At 36.2% G+C, this 14,921-nt stretch overlaps 5 protein-coding genes and 1 pseudogene across 7 annotated transcripts; 5 read left to right on the top strand and 1 right to left on the bottom strand.

The window, feature by feature from the left end:
• Nucleotides 1-187: 187 nt before the first annotated feature.
• Nucleotides 188-1,372, top strand: LOC110228142. The gene is made up of 5 exons (XM_021024440.1): nt 188-265; nt 458-545; nt 705-804; nt 887-972; nt 1,090-1,372. The coding sequence occupies exons 2-5, from the start codon at nt 474-476 to the stop codon at nt 1,222-1,224; spliced, it is 393 nt and encodes a 130-aa protein (XP_020880099.1). The 5' UTR covers nt 188-265; nt 458-473; the 3' UTR covers nt 1,225-1,372.
• A 173-nt stretch (nt 1,373-1,545) lies between these two features.
• On the top strand, nt 1,546-5,855 carry LOC9314361 (annotated as a pseudogene).
• A 240-nt stretch (nt 5,856-6,095) lies between these two features.
• On the top strand, nt 6,096-7,893 carry LOC110228141. Its single transcript, XM_021024439.1, has 3 exons — nt 6,096-6,240; nt 6,676-7,156; nt 7,230-7,893. The coding sequence occupies exons 2-3, from the start codon at nt 6,678-6,680 to the stop codon at nt 7,303-7,305; spliced, it is 555 nt and encodes a 184-aa protein (XP_020880098.1). The 5' UTR covers nt 6,096-6,240; nt 6,676-6,677; the 3' UTR covers nt 7,306-7,893.
• Nucleotides 7,894-9,421: 1,528 nt separating this feature from the next.
• LOC9312594 (F-box/LRR-repeat protein At3g58980) lies at nt 9,422-11,452 on the top strand. 3 transcript variants are annotated; one of them, XM_021024442.1, is made up of 4 exons: nt 10,510-10,793; nt 10,915-10,969; nt 11,121-11,215; nt 11,360-11,452. In XM_021024442.1, the coding sequence occupies exons 1-4, from the start codon at nt 10,707-10,709 to the stop codon at nt 11,378-11,380; spliced, it is 258 nt and encodes an 85-aa protein (XP_020880101.1). In that variant the 5' UTR covers nt 10,510-10,706; the 3' UTR covers nt 11,381-11,452. The 3 variants fall into 3 exon arrangements, 1 of the variants encoding a protein (XP_020880101.1); XR_002331755.1 differs by lacking the exon at nt 10,510-10,793 and adding an exon at nt 9,422-9,908 and having other exon boundaries at nt 10,915-11,215; XR_002331754.1 differs by having other exon boundaries at nt 10,512-10,969; nt 11,090-11,215.
• Nucleotides 11,309-12,709, bottom strand: LOC9314359 (sm-like protein LSM6A). Its single transcript, XM_021024441.1, has 4 exons — nt 12,615-12,709; nt 12,259-12,401; nt 11,646-11,759; nt 11,309-11,562 (listed from the first exon to the last, which is right to left on the bottom strand). The coding sequence occupies exons 2-4, from the start codon at nt 12,371-12,373 to the stop codon at nt 11,516-11,518; spliced, it is 276 nt and encodes a 91-aa protein (XP_020880100.1). The 5' UTR covers nt 12,374-12,401; nt 12,615-12,709; the 3' UTR covers nt 11,309-11,515.
• Nucleotides 12,710-12,718: 9 nt separating this feature from the next.
• Nucleotides 12,719-14,917, top strand: LOC9312593 (protein FAM133B). The gene is made up of 5 exons (XM_021024438.1): nt 12,719-13,117; nt 13,621-13,722; nt 14,159-14,294; nt 14,385-14,431; nt 14,531-14,917. Exons 1-5 carry the CDS (start codon nt 13,031-13,033, stop codon nt 14,717-14,719), a joined length of 561 nt encoding a protein of 186 aa, XP_020880097.1. The 5' UTR covers nt 12,719-13,030; the 3' UTR covers nt 14,720-14,917.
• The last annotated feature ends 4 nt before the right edge of the window (nt 14,918-14,921 follow it).

Below are 14,921 nucleotides of genomic sequence, written 5' to 3'. Positions count from 1 at the left end.
AATAACCATAAAAAAAAAAGTTTAATTCACTAACTAACCATAATGAGACTTATGGTCCAGTAAAAGAAAAAGGATTAGATGTTAAAAAAAAAAAAAGGATTACGAAGCGATAGGCCGATAATATATAATAAGAAAAAAGCTTGAGCCCTTAGTCGTTCTTCATTCGTCTGCGATCTCGAATAATCCTCTTTCCAAGCAAAGGTCCGGGGGGGGGGGGGGGGGGGGTTTCCACTCAGATCTACATTGCTTTCGCATCGATCGTCAGGTTCGTGTCCATCTCGAACTTATGATCTCGTAAAGAGATTGATAAACCCTAATTTCTATTGTAGAAGAAACTTTCCTTAGATTAGCCTGGAATCTTGTTGCTTTAGAGTAGAAGTCCAAGTTCATGGGTATTGCTGCGATTAGTTTCTTCGATCGTTTTTTTTTAAATTGGATTGTTTGGATTTTTTGGTAGAGGAGGAGAATCTACAATGATCCTCACCTGGCTAACCAGAAGAAAGAAGTCTTATTATAGACGAATAGCAATAGACGCACTAAACAAGGTATCATCCGTTTTCTATATATATATATGTATGTCTTCGATTTGACAAAAAAATTGATGTTTGGAAGAGACAACCCACCGTTTATTTTAAAATTATTATTGTATTCAAAACTGAATCAACTTTTCTAATCATTTAAGTGGTTTCATGCATGGTCTCAAGAATATTGAGTCCTGGGATCGAGATAGGGAAGCTTACCTGGAGCAGGCTGACATGGAGTCAGAGCAAGCTAAAAAATATGTCCAGAAAGGCGACGAAGAAGGTACTACGACCAAAATCTTCCCTTGTTTCTTTTTTTTTTTTTCCGATTTTTCGATTTTAATTACATGTGCTTTGTCATGCAGCTGCCAAATACCATTTGAGCCTCAAGTTGCTAGCCAACCGTTCTGCTCAACATTGCCAGGAATTACTGCTTCATTCTCACAAACAAGTGAGTTTTTCTTCTTGTTTTCCTATATATTTATACACGTCATTTTATTATTATAAGTCTAGATCTCCTATATATATCATCTGCGATTAACAGCTTCTTCTTTTTCTTTTGAAACAGTTGATTATTCTTAATAGGCTGGAATTGCAATCGATGGACGACGATCTCACCACCCACAATCCAATGCATATCTTTACAATGTCTTTGGCTTTTTGTTTGTTCCTTTTTCTTATAACTTATTTTGTGTTTTTCTAGACACTACCAAAAAACAAAGATAAGTTTGTGTTTTTCTAGCTCCTAATATTACACTACCAAACAGCAAGGATAACTTATGAATGTGCTACAAGATTTCAATTTATTGAACCCGATTCTATATGAAGAATAATAGTGCATTAAACCCTAACTTCTGTTCCGGTCCTTTTTTTTTTTTTTTTTCTATGTTGTTGTTGTTCATAAAATTCAGTTGCGGTTTTTTTAATCAACACTCGAAAACAGAACCCAGATTTTGTTATTGAATTGGGGTTTTGAGTGTGTTAACAAGTTTCAGGAGGAAGAAGAAGAGCTAGTTTTGCAAGAATGAGGAAGAAGGTTGATGAACGTATCAGGACTCTGACTGAAGACGGTGTCTGTTTGCAATCATCGGTGACAAGTCTCGTGACCAGGTTTGCTGTTTCTGTTCTCGAAAGTTTTCTACTTGGACACTTATCTCCCTCAGAGAATGTTTTGTTGGATACTAAATCTACAACCTTTTTTTTTGTGTGTGTTTCTTCTCTAACAGATAGTGAACCTTCATCATATGTTGTCTAAGGCAGTGATTAAGTGTAATCCGAGTGTCTTGTGGTGCTACAAGGACAAACTTGACATCAGCAGGTTCGGTTCTTAATCCCAAATTCTCAAGGCTTTAGATGATTCTTTTTTTTAGCTTAGCTTTTATGCTTGAGTTTTGTTCCAGTCTTCCTTGTGAGAACATGTATTTTGAGAATTTAGCTGGACACAAGTGTGGAATGGAATGCGAATTGTCTGATTGGACACAGATTATTTTTATATTGTATTTGTTCTATTTCATTGAGAAGAACCTGCAAGGTGAGAGACATATGCATAGTTATTGAGATAATTATTGAATAGACCTACACTAGCTCAAGGATAGAAGAAATCATTATTCCATTTTGCGATGTGGCCATATATGGTTCTAAAATACCTTCCACTGTTATTTTTATAGGAGCACCTTGATTATGATGTTGTGAAAAGTGCGAATCCTGATTTCAAAAAAGCTATTGTACGGATAACTATCTTCAAGCAGCATAGATAAACTATCCAGGTTTGTTAATCCCTCAACTAATTCATGATTTTCAAGCTGTGCTCTGAGTCCATCTCTGACGTGTTCCATGCTCTTGATATTTTTCATGCAGTATATACAACCACAGGAGCATGAGAAGCTCTCACAAGTAGAGCTGTTGGTTATTGATGAAGCGTCAGCTATTTCTTTGCCAGTTGTGGTGAAGTCTTTGCTAGGTCCTTATCTGGTTTTCCTATCGTCAACTGTCAGCGGGTATGTAAAACAGGATGTGATGCTATTAAAAAAGTCATATGCATGTTCTGGTTTTAATTCAGGGTTAATCATGCTACTGAATTTTACCCTTTTTTGTTTTTATGTTTACAGCTATGAAGGCACTGGGAGATCTTTGTCCCTGAAATTCCTCCAACAATTAGATGAGCAAAGCCGGGCTCCTGCTACTGGTCTTGAAGGGTCTCTTTATGGTATGTAACTGCTGCACCTTGCTTTCGTTCTTGGCTATGAAAATTATTAGGGATATTTTTTAGAGACCTCTCTATCATCCTTAAGATGATAGACTCATTTTTCTTAGAATCATCGCTCAGATGCCCCTATTTATTGTCTTGGAAGGTAAAGTATAGTGCTTCTAGCATTGTTTAAATGTTCCATTTCGTGTGTTATAGTTTGATTTAGGTTCACATTGACCTAGAACAGCGATTCATCAGTCTTCATGAAAATGGACTTATAAAGATTAAATTATCCGCTATCAATCTGCTATAACTGCTTGTTTCCACATTTTGTGGGAAACATAGTTTCTCTAGCTTGTGTCCTTATTTGTGTGTGTGTCATTTTAAGCATCATTGTAACTGTTATATTCAGGTCTGTCTCGAAGGAAAGATATCTGAGAACTCAGCCCTTCAAAGTTTAAGGGATGGCCATTCACCATATGGAGACCAAATTCCATGGAAATTCTGTGAACAATTCCGGGATACTGAATTTCCAGGTTTCTCTGGGGCTCGGATAGTTCGCATAGCAGTCTACCCTTACGCCATGAAGGTAATATTTTGTTCTCCTCATATTTTTAATTGTCCAGTTAGGTTTTGTGTGCGATTAACAAGCTTCTGATTTCCTTCTTTGTAGATGGGATATGGTTCTGCTGCAGTTGAACTCTTGAGCAGGTAAATTCATGGAATGTGCATACACGAGTTTGTAATCATGTGATCTCATAAATGACTTATATCAATGTTATGTTTTGTGCTTGAAAATTTAGAACTTTGTACTCTTAATCAGGTGTGGTCATACTCTTACTAATACTGATTGACATTTGCAGATATTTTGAGGGTCAGATAGCTCCAATCTCAGAAGCTGATGATAAAGTTGATGTGGAGCATGCACCCATTAAAGTCGCAGAGGCTGCGGAGAAGGTTTCTGGTTTTTCGTATATATCTATCTATGTGGGCTTTGGTTGTTACTTAGTGCAGAATCTGCTTCTTTTTTATGTTCACTAGCATAGTTATTTCTCTGTTTCCATTCTTAGCTGAATCCATTTTTAACAGGTCTCCATGCTCGAGGAGCAAGTAAAGCCTCGCACAAATCTTCTCATGATCGACTACCTGATAAGCTCCACTACATTGGTGTTTCCTTTGGACCTCTTCCGATTTTGGAGAAAACATAATTTTGCGCCATTCTACGTTAGCCAAATCCCAGCTGAGAATATTTCCATCCGTTCTTCCTTAATCGCTTATATCAATTTCATTTTTAATAGTTGTTTGTAACAGTGATTATTCCGTGTGTTTTGATCAGAGTGCTGTTACTGGTGAGCACACATGTATGCTTCTAAAACCTTTGAAAAATGATGAACTAGAAGTCAACGAGTCCGATGAGTTTGTTGATTCTTTGATCAAGAACTGAACTTTCTCCATCTTCCAAGTATATATTATAATTTTTGTTTGATGGTTTAACATGCTTTGTTCAGATTTCAAGATAATATGGTTTAACATGCTTTTTGAGTGCCAAATTCAAAAAGATGGACTATAAACTTGCAATGAGGTAAGCATTAACAATTTTCTGTCTTTACTTTTCGATAATATCAATTTCATATAGTTATTTATTTTTGTCATATTATTCTTTGTCCAGTGTCTTAAACCCCAACATCAACTTCCACGAGGTTGATTCTTCAGGGAGTTCATCAGGTGGATTTTTGAAGAGACTCGACGGCATATTATCTCCGTATGATATGGAGAAGCTCAGAGCATATACTAAAAATCGGACTGATCTTTAATTTTTTTTTTTTTCTTTTTTTGTGGGAATGGTTTTCTTTTGAAAATGTCCGTGCACTAAATTGACATTTTGGTAATGATCTCTTGGAACCAACTCTATACCCAACACACATTGGACGTTGAAATGGTGCAGAAGTAAAACAAGTGTAGTTGGTGTAAACTTGTTAAGTAGATTAGATCAGTACTAACTGCTTTCAGTTCTCCTTCTGTTTGTAACCTGTTTCATTGTCTTTGAAAGGTTTATGACATCTGCAAAACGCTGGCACATCAGTATTTTGAAGAGAAGCTCCCCATATGACTGTCATATGTTCAGGCATCTATATTGCTATGCTTGGGGTTGCAGGAGGCGGACTTCTCTAGCATCGAGGTAACATGTTTTACTCTAATTTTGAAGACTGCAGCCAGGTGGATCGATAATGTTTCAGTACATCCATATATGATAAAGTTGCAAACGCATTTGAATGTTGGACTTTGCAGAGACAAATGCAGTTGGAGAGGGGACAAATACCTTCTCTTGTCCTGAAGGTTGCAAGGGAGTTGTGCAAATGGAGTTGCGGGAAAGGAGATCGAATCAGCCCTCCCTCGTTTGAAAGAGGTAACACCATGTTATGTATTGCTTTGTAATTTGATCCACAACTATAGTCACAAGAGTTTACATTTCGGAAACCAAGAACAAAGTTAGGATATTTGAATGCATGATGTGTGCAGAAACGTAGAATTCAAAGTCTGAGCACTCCTGGGAGGAAACTAAAAGTCTCTCAAGCTGTTCTCAGAGTTTGGTGTTTGCTATAGAATAGTGTCATCTGTTTTGCTGGTTGCAGAGAGAGCTTGAACCGGGCAATGTATCGGTCGACTATGGTATCAGGGAAGGAGCAACACAAGTCGAGGTAATTCTCATACCTCCATGTACCGAGTAAAAATATTGTATTTGTGTTATATACTTCGGTTATAACATCGAATGAACTTGTAGTTCTTTTGTCTTTAAAAGGAACAAATGATGAAGGAGAAGGTTGAAGGATTAATGGATTCTGAGCTTCAACAATATGTAACAGGGGACAAAGAAGCAGAGGCTCTGCAACATTCAAAGATCCCTTCAAGTGGTATTATCAGTGTGTTAAGTCCACTGAATCGGAGAATGAGAATGGGTTTTGACAAATCCACTAAAAAGAGAAGCAGTGAAGAAGAGCCTGAATATTGAGTTTATATCTCGGTTTATGACCGGTTTAAATTACTTGTATAGTCTGGTTTAGCTTACGGTTTAGTTCATACACATTTGTATATAAACAGTGTAAACGGCTAATTTCAATCTAATGAGAAAATATCTTCATAACAAACTTTTCTTGCAAATTTTTAATTCGAGTCTTCAGAAAAGAGATATGTAATGTTTAACTGATTTGTTGTTATGCTTGGTATACATACAAAAAAGATCATATATTATAATTTCTATATGATAATGGGCAGTAATCACATCACAAACTAAATAAAATGAAGTTTTATGTTTTAGAATTAAAAGAGAAAAACGAAAAAGAAAAAGAAATTGTTTTGAAGGGTAAAAGCGTAATCTCCACGACTAGTAGAAATAGCTTTTTGTTCCCGCTTAGATCAGAATTAGAAAGCTTCACTCTTCCTCTCGTGTTCTTCTTCTTCTTCAGGAGTTCTTCTCGAGACGATTTTCTTTCCACGGTTCAACGCATCACAGATATCGACTCGAATCATCAGGTAATGCTTCTGTGAATCGATTTCTTAGGTAATGCTGCAGTTTCGTTGAATTGAATCCAGAGAAGAGTCGTCTCTGTTTCGCTCTGAACCCGGCGACGATCTTTCTTAGAAATTAGGGTTTCGCGTGTTTCTGTTTGGTAGGTTTTAGGAATTTGATTGAGTTTGGGTTACTGTTCTGAAGAATTTCATGTTTGCAGAATCGAATTCATAGAAAAATTCAACTCAATTACTGTTTTCGCTAGAAATTTAGGGTTTAAGAGTGTTTATGTTTGGTTGGGGTCAGGAACTGGATTCGATTTTGGGGTTAATGTTCTGAAGAATTACGTGTTTGCAGAATCCAATTCAATTGCTATTTTGCGTTGCTTTTTCTCAAGATTTTAGAGTTTCACAGAGTATTTCTGTACTAAATTGCTGTTTTGTGTTGAATTTGAACAGGTATGACGAAAGCGTTTTCTGTAGCCGTGAAAAAGACCGCATCGTGGATGGGTGTAAAAGGAAAGAGGTTCAAAAAGGTTGTTGCGGAGGCGGTAAGCGGATCCTCCAAGGTTTCGTCTACTGCCAGAAGATTGAAACGATATGTTGAGAAAAGCCGTGAGGTTCCCGAAGAAGTGATCAAGGACGCTATCAGCAGTGTGGCTGAGAAGGAGAACAAACTTCAGAGTAGTTTGGATGTTGCGGTCCAAAAACTGGACCTTGCGGAACAGAAAGCAAAACTAGCCTTGCAGCAAAAGAAGCTGAAAACTGCTGAGTACGAGGTTAAACTGAAGCTGCTGTACAAGGCTGAAGTTGAAGTGGCTCGGAAGGAGCTCTACACACTCAAAAATAGGAAGAGCAATCTGGACTGTGGTCTCAGAGCACGTGCATGCGATGAAACAGATGTAAAGTTTCTAAACGCCTCTCACTACATACCTGAACGGTAAGTGCGGGAACAATTTTATTTGCTACCACTTAATTTGGTCATTACTTGACTAATCCTTTTTTCCCACCAGTGTTGCAGTCCGAGCTGCTGCTGATGAGGAGATAAAAGAGGAGCTAGACAAGATGCGACACGACGCCCAACTTTGAAAACGAAAGACTTTCAGCAGATCCTTGCTTAAAAGAACTTTCCATTGGTAAAAACTGGCTTCGATTCAGTGCATAGAGCAAGCACCTGAAAATATGACAAAACACAATTAGATATTTTGCAATTACATGTTCAAAACTAAACCTTCACTTGTTCATTAATAATGGGATCGAACGAACATGACTGCTATGCTCCAGCGATTAACAGTGATTTGTTTTTGCTGATTGTATGATTCATTGAATTAGGGTCTAGTTTGTTTCTGTTCTTTGTGAATTTTAGTTCCCTATCTTATGACTCTGTGCAGTCAACATATCCAGATTCCGGTTTCAACTAGTTATAGTCAAGAGGATGTAGTATAGCTCTGGTTAGGGAAAGTCTCTCTATTTTGTTTTCTTTAGTTGTGAAGCCTGAGACGGTTCATCACATAGCTTAAGATTCTAGCATGTATACACTCATGGAGTTAGGAAATCAGATGAGCTGTTTTAGGATGTAATACTCTATATATTCTTGTTGTTTAAAAGTTTTGGAACTTCAAATGATTTGCTAGAGTGTGCTTCCCATTTTTTATAACTGTTATTTTAGTTGCTGTGGGTGCCAAATTGCGAGCCTTTTACTAAATACCGAGTGAAAAAAAAACATGAGAGTGGATATCAGTTCATCACCATAGCTTAAGATTCTAGCATGTATTCGCTGGTGGAGTTAGAAAATCAGATGAGCAATTGTAGGATGTCACTCACTGGATTCCTGTTGTTTTTTTTCCAAACATATTGGGGGTTAATTGAAAGCTGTGAATGATTACTTAAGTATGCCTCCCATTGAGAAACATTATGTAAGTTGATGTGTGTGTTGAATTGCAAACCATTTACTAGTACAAAGTGAGGGAACATGAGAGATGGAAAAGAGGTTTTCATGAACTACTTGGATAAGTCCAGGGAGAGAGAGGTGCAAGAGAATGACACTTATTTAGGTAGGTGAAGTTTGAGAACATAACAGTATAATTTATGTCTGCTGGTTCAGGTGAATTAGATGTAGAAACAGATATTGCCACTTGAAGATTATTGCTCGTCTGATGTAGAAACAAAATGTGTATCTTCCTAGGTAACCTTAGGTTCTGTGTTGGGATTCCTAAATCGACTGATGGACATGGTGGCCATTCTTAGTATAGCTTGATCTTTGCATCTCATTTTGATTGTATGGATTCTTACTCTGTCTCGCTCTCTCCCATAAGTATATTCCTGAAATCTCTTTGTTCAATCATATTTTGGGATCTCCAACTGATATCTAAACCGAAATCGAGATTTGACATATCCCAACCACACTTCCATGATTTGACCGAATTGGCTCAACTGAAAAAGTGAGCATCGACTTACATGAATGTTTGTTGGCGGGTGTACTTATTGCTGCTGCTACCTGCATTGATATTTCTTAAATCGTTTGCATCTCTAATCTACCATATAACCTTATTTCCTATAAATCATCTCAATATATTTTCCGATTTAGTCGTTTGTAATTACCAGTTCTGTTCATAACTTTAATTCTTAGTAACGTGGTGAGAAAAAAGTTTTCAAGAAGACGATTCCATACCAATATATAAATAATGAGGAAAAAAATAGATCTTAAAATAGTTGGAGTTAATTTGTTACATTGTTATAAAGTAGCGTTACAAAGAGGATTGATTATTAAATATGAAGAAGTGAGAAGTCAATATTGCACTGATCTATGAGTAAATTAGGAAAAAAATAGATTTTAAAATAGTTGGAGTTAATTTGTTACATCGTTATAGAGTAGCGTTACAAAGAGGATTGATTATTAAATATGAAGAAGTGAGAAGTCAATATTGCACTGATCTATGAGTAAAAGATGGAAGATGCGATTAAACTTGTGGAAGAGGAGGTGAAAACGATTTGGTTTGGTAACATTAATTTGGCTTACTATTTAAAAAAATCATCAATCATAATATATGTGAGCTAATGTGGCATCTTGTAGTAGAATATTAAAATGATGATGTGGATAGTTGAGAAGCCTCAATGAGTTTCTTTTATTAGTTATAGATAGATGTAAATAATATTTTGTGTCTTTTCATGTAGACTGAGACGAAACCATAACAAGTGTCGATAATGTTGTCGTTTTCCTTTTTTCATATCCTAATTTGCCTTGGATTTCAGGAAAATACGCAACTGAGTTTTTTTTGTCATTTTCCTCTGTTTCAGACTATTGATCACATCTGTTCTTTTTTCAGGCTTTGCTTGAAATTTGTTAAGTAACTGTTGCTTTGGCTACAATGGAGGAAAACTGAAAAGAGTTTTATGATAAAGGGAAGAACAACCAACATTGTACAGTCGAATCGGTCTTCCAAGAATGGGAAAAGAGATCAAAAGCCACAGAAGACAACAGGTGCTAAAAGATCTCTAGAGCAAGAAAGACTCGAAGCTTTTAAAGAGGAATCTAATGTCTCAGTAGTAGTAGATGATACAACTACACAATTAAAGCTCTCTGATGATGATGATCATGCAGTGAATGAGTCTTCAGTTACTTATCAAGAGTTCGAGCCTGGTAGGATTACAGAGAAAACGGAGAAGGAAGACACTGTATTTGGTTTGGCCTGGTAGGATTAAAGATTTGGTATATATAAAAACAAATTTATGAATATTTATTCCATAAATTTTACCGAATAAAAATTATGAAACTTTGGATGCATGTAAAATTAAATTACCTACTATTTTTTTTTAACCCCAACTTCCTACTCATTTATATTTATAATCTACTTAATTTTGTTTTACGATATATCTTTGAACCACCACCCATAATGTTTAGCCGACCTGGAACGTTTATTTCACATTTTTTTCTTCAATGATTGGTAAATTATATCCGTTTTAAAAAACTTAAATCACAACATATGCGGGAAAAAAAATTCTAAAATCCGGATTAAGATCCGCTCCATCCAGATATCCAGATTTTAGAAAACAACCGGATATCCGGATCCGGATTTTTTATTTGAAGGAAAAGATAAAAAAAAAAATAATTTAAAAAAATTATTAAAAATATTATTAAAAATACTAAAATTATATAAAATAAGAAAAATATTAATAAAATTTAAATAATAATAATAAAATATTAAAAATATTATTATAGTATAAAATATCCCGGATCCAGATATCCGGCTTTAATATTTTCTATGAAAAATATTTTCCGGTTTTCATTTCCTCGGGAACAGTTGAATATCAATATTCCAAGAGAGTAGAAAAATAGTAAACTGACCTCGGGAGTATCAGGAGACAAGTAAAGATATGGAACATTTTGTATGCCATGAAAGAGTTTCCAAACATTGCGAGAGTAACGTCTTGGTCGAACCAATGATCATCATCATCTGGTTCTCTAGCTCGCTGGAGTTGCTCTTCAGTTAATGAGAAATCGTATCTTTCCTTTCGGCAAAAGAGGCTGGGTTTTGTGTTTTTTTCCAAAACGACACCGTCTTTGTGATCTATTCTTAGTATAGCTTGATCTTTGCATCTCATTTTGATTGTTTGGATTCTTACTCTGTCTCGCTCTCTCCCATAAGTATATTCCTGAAATCTCTTTGTTCAATCATATTTTGGTGTCTGTGCGTGTAGATGCTGAAGATGGGTATTCTCTGCCTTTTGAGATTTCAGGAGCTGAAACTAACTGGTATTTCGATTGATCTGATTTCTGATTTTGTCCGAAATCACCCAGTGTTACCTACTTATACTACAATTGATTTTGTCCCGGCTTCCTATCCAACTGTCAATCTCGACTCCCTTGTTGAAGCAAATCTCGACCTGGGACTCCTGTTTTGCAGATGAAGATGATCATATTACTAGCAATCTAACAAATCTGATTAAGGGGTTGAGAAATGTTGAGATCATGAATTTGTTATCTCATTACAGTTTGGAGGTAACTGTGCTCTTCTGTTTGCTAATGCTTCTTCCATTCTCTGTAATATGTTATGGACAAATTGAGAAAACGGAAAGAACATGACAAGGATACTTAGTTATGATCTAAATATTGAAATTGGTTGCTGACTTCATTTTGTTTCAGATGTTCCCAAAAATCCATTGAAGAACATAGGATAACATTCTTGGTATATGTCAACTACAAGAAGCTCTTTTAATATGAGGTAGAAGAAGACAACAAAAATGGCAGCCATAACATGACCACTGATGTTGTTGTTGCTGATGATGTATCATGATGGGCCTAGGCTCCGTCCGCTACAGTCATCTTTACTGTACTGATGTAAAGAACTGCATCCAAAGAATACACACAAATTTACACACTTACAAAGAAGAAGATTGAGAGAAAGATGAATGTGAGAGATTGTAGTTACCGTTGTTTCCACGAATAAAGGCATCACCATATTTGTTCTTGAGCTGCCCGTTTACATACTCCTCTGTCTGCTCCATTGCTATGTTCATATACCCATCAAGACAAGTAAGAATGCCTGTGCAAAAGAGTAATCAAATCTTGATCAACAACTCAACATTAAGCTTGACCAGAACTTGGACAAAACTGACTCGGGCACCAACGGCAAGAAGTCAACAAGAAGCCTTGATCATGAGGAGACAAACTGACTTAAATATATGTTTATGAGACAAACACAAGCTAAAAAAGATCTCAGTCAACTATTGTAGCCTTATTGTAGGTAGAAAGGAAAATGTTCTTAAGAAAACCATGGAACAATGCTCACAAGTAAACCTTAGAAAATGTAAGGAAAGCTTCTCATATTGACAAGGAATCAGTTAAAAGTTGGAGATATAACCTTCAAATGAAATGATAATTAAGTTACTTAACACAAGCAACTCTTAAATTCCCTTAACATGGCAAAAAAAAGAACCAGTCCTAAGGCAAAACTTGTAACCTAAAGTGCAGCAGAGATAGATAGATAGATGGAGAACTTGCAAAACACATAAGAATATCTAAAGAGAGAGAGAGAGAGAGACCTCGATAATCAACACCAGAATTGAGCTTGACAACAACGGGTCTCCCACGGATGGATTTGAGGAAATCTGCAGGTGTCTTAGTCGTTCCAGAAACTTTCTCTCCGACACCACTCATCTTCTTCTAAGCACGATCCTTTATTTAACTGCAGAAACAATTGAGATCTTACATCAGTTTGGTCGCTCTTCGAACAACAAAAACTCAAGAGGTAAAACCCATTCAGAGTCAATCTCTCGAATCACAAAAAGACTCCAAACCCTAAAACCCTAAACTTTAAACCCAATAGAAGCGAATTCGATTGAAAAAATCGAAACTTTTACAATGGATTCAAGGAACTAATAAAAGAAGAACTCCAGACCTGAGACCACCTACTCGAGTGCGAGACAGAGAGAGCGAAGAAATAATGAATTGGTCCTAAAGGGTTTTATTATTTCCAAAACTATAGTATATGGATTATTCGAGTTTTCGTATTAAAAAAGTTTAAAACTAATAATAATTGAATATTAGTCCTTTAAAGATTTTGATTTTTTAATTTGGGGGTGAAATTAAATCTCCAGTGCGTTTCGGTTGGGCCTCACAGTTTCTCTTCTCGTCTCTCTCTCTCTCGTTTGCTTTCTCTACAGATCCCTAAATCCTCTCCCTTTGGACCGTTAATCCCCAAACCCTAGATTTAATCAAAATCCTCACAGCTTCTTTCATCTTCAATCTCTCTAAACTCTCTTTCTCCTGCAAGAAATTTGGGGACTTTTTCTTGTGGGTTTAATTGTATCAGCTATGGGGAAGAATCAAGCTTACAAGGCTATGCAGAGATCTAGGGTTGGTTCCAGCTCCGCCCAGCCGGATGAAGTTGAAGACGGAATGGTTTGTACCTTTTCATACTATCTTCTTCATTGCAATTGCAATTGATTATGTTTTTTACTTCTCCTCACAAAAATCCAATTTGATTGATTACTTGTGGTTTTGTTCATGTTTGTGTTATTGGGTTATCGAGAGTCAAGCCTACAATCTTTTGCAGATCCTTTTTGAGTCCCAATTTTTGAGGAACAACTTGTATCTAGCCTGTTAGGTCTTTTAGACGATACCAAGTCCATGTTTAGATGTAATTTCGTAAAGTGTTTGGATTAGAGTTTGTGTTACAGTGATTCAAGAGTCTGTCATTGTTGTTGTTGTAATCTGTGAACACAAAGAAGCATTTGGAGAAGTCATACGTTGATATGGAGCAATTGGCGAAGCATTTGGAGAAGTCATACGTTGATATGGAGCAATTTGCTTCTTTCTCTGTCAAGTTTTGGGTCTTTTTTTTTTTAGCTTGATGCTCATATTTTGTACTGGTACCGGAACATTTCTGATGAGGATTGTCTCAGGTGGATGGTTCATTTCATACACCAGAGTGGCATGCGGCTCGTTTGGCTAGCCTCAAGACTACACATACTATTACATGGGAAGAGTATAAGCAGAAGCAAAAGGTAATCCTTATGTCGCTTTAGAACTTTCCATTGTTATATCTTCTGAATGTTGTATGGAATGTTGGTCCTTGTTATAATGCCGTAGATAATCAATTGACCATTGATGATTAAGTATTCATAAGATCGCTGTTAGCCTATTATTGTCGTCAATTTAGAAGCTTTAATCCAACAAATCATTTCCTTTCCCTCTGTCGCTTATTCATCTTCAGCCACAGATATGCCGTCTTTGTGTATTCATTTAAGAACTAGTGTTTCTTCCTTCCCCATTACGTCTATCTCTATGTCAAGGTTTTGAAGTAACTCTAGTCAAGCTCATTTTTAACATTTTTATTATCTGCGATATCAATTTCTTACTAATTGCAGCCTCTCTGTATTGTGAGTATGGAACATTAGGAAATGTTAACCATTATATCTTTCTTTCATGTAACATGTGTAGGAAGAAGAAATGAAAAAGGGAGAACTTGAAGCAGATACTGATAAACTGATGCGTGAGTATAGAGCTCAGCTGGATGCAGAAAGGTCGTTGAAACTCTCCAAAGGAAGGAACTATTCTAGTGATAAGTCCCGTAAAGGTTTTATAATCCACTTAACTTAACATAATATGTAAACCTTCTTTTTGAGGAAGTTATTAACTGGTCTCCAATGGTTCAATGACCTCGCAGATAAGAAAGATAGAGATTCAAAGAAGAAGAAAAGCAAAAAGAGAAAGGTGTTTTTAAAAAATTTAGCTTTAGCTTATAACAGATAGTGTCAGGTTTTATACCTTATTTTAATATTAACCATGTTGGGTTTTGTTATGAGTTTGCAGCATTATTCGTCCTCAGAGTCATCATCTAGTAGTGATGAAGATGAATCTAGAAGATCAAGATCAAGTTCGAAACGATCAAAGAAGGAGAGGAAGCACAAGTCCAGCAGAGACAAACACTCTAGCAAAAGTAAAGACGAAACCGATGGCCCTGTACCACTCTCTAAATTCTTTGGCAATCTGAAGAATTGACACAAGCAAAACTGCAAATGAACTATTACAAAGAGTAAGATTGTCTTCAATCAAAATACTCAAATTAGGATATGATTGCTTTCTTCCTTGTTGCAATGTTATATTTTTGACGATAGCTCATGTACTATTATTTGTTGGATTGAGAGTCGCAATAATGTCCCACATAATCATGGTTTTTCAGTTTATTTGCTTAAAAAATGAA

Source organism: Arabidopsis lyrata, assembly GCF_000004255.2.
Source record: "Arabidopsis lyrata subsp. lyrata unplaced genomic scaffold ARALYscaffold_5, whole genome shotgun sequence".
Taxonomy (NCBI): Eukaryota; Viridiplantae; Streptophyta; class Magnoliopsida; order Brassicales; family Brassicaceae; genus Arabidopsis; species Arabidopsis lyrata.
The sequence above is the reverse complement of the archived record's forward strand: the minus strand, read 5'-3'. Positions and strand labels throughout refer to the sequence as shown.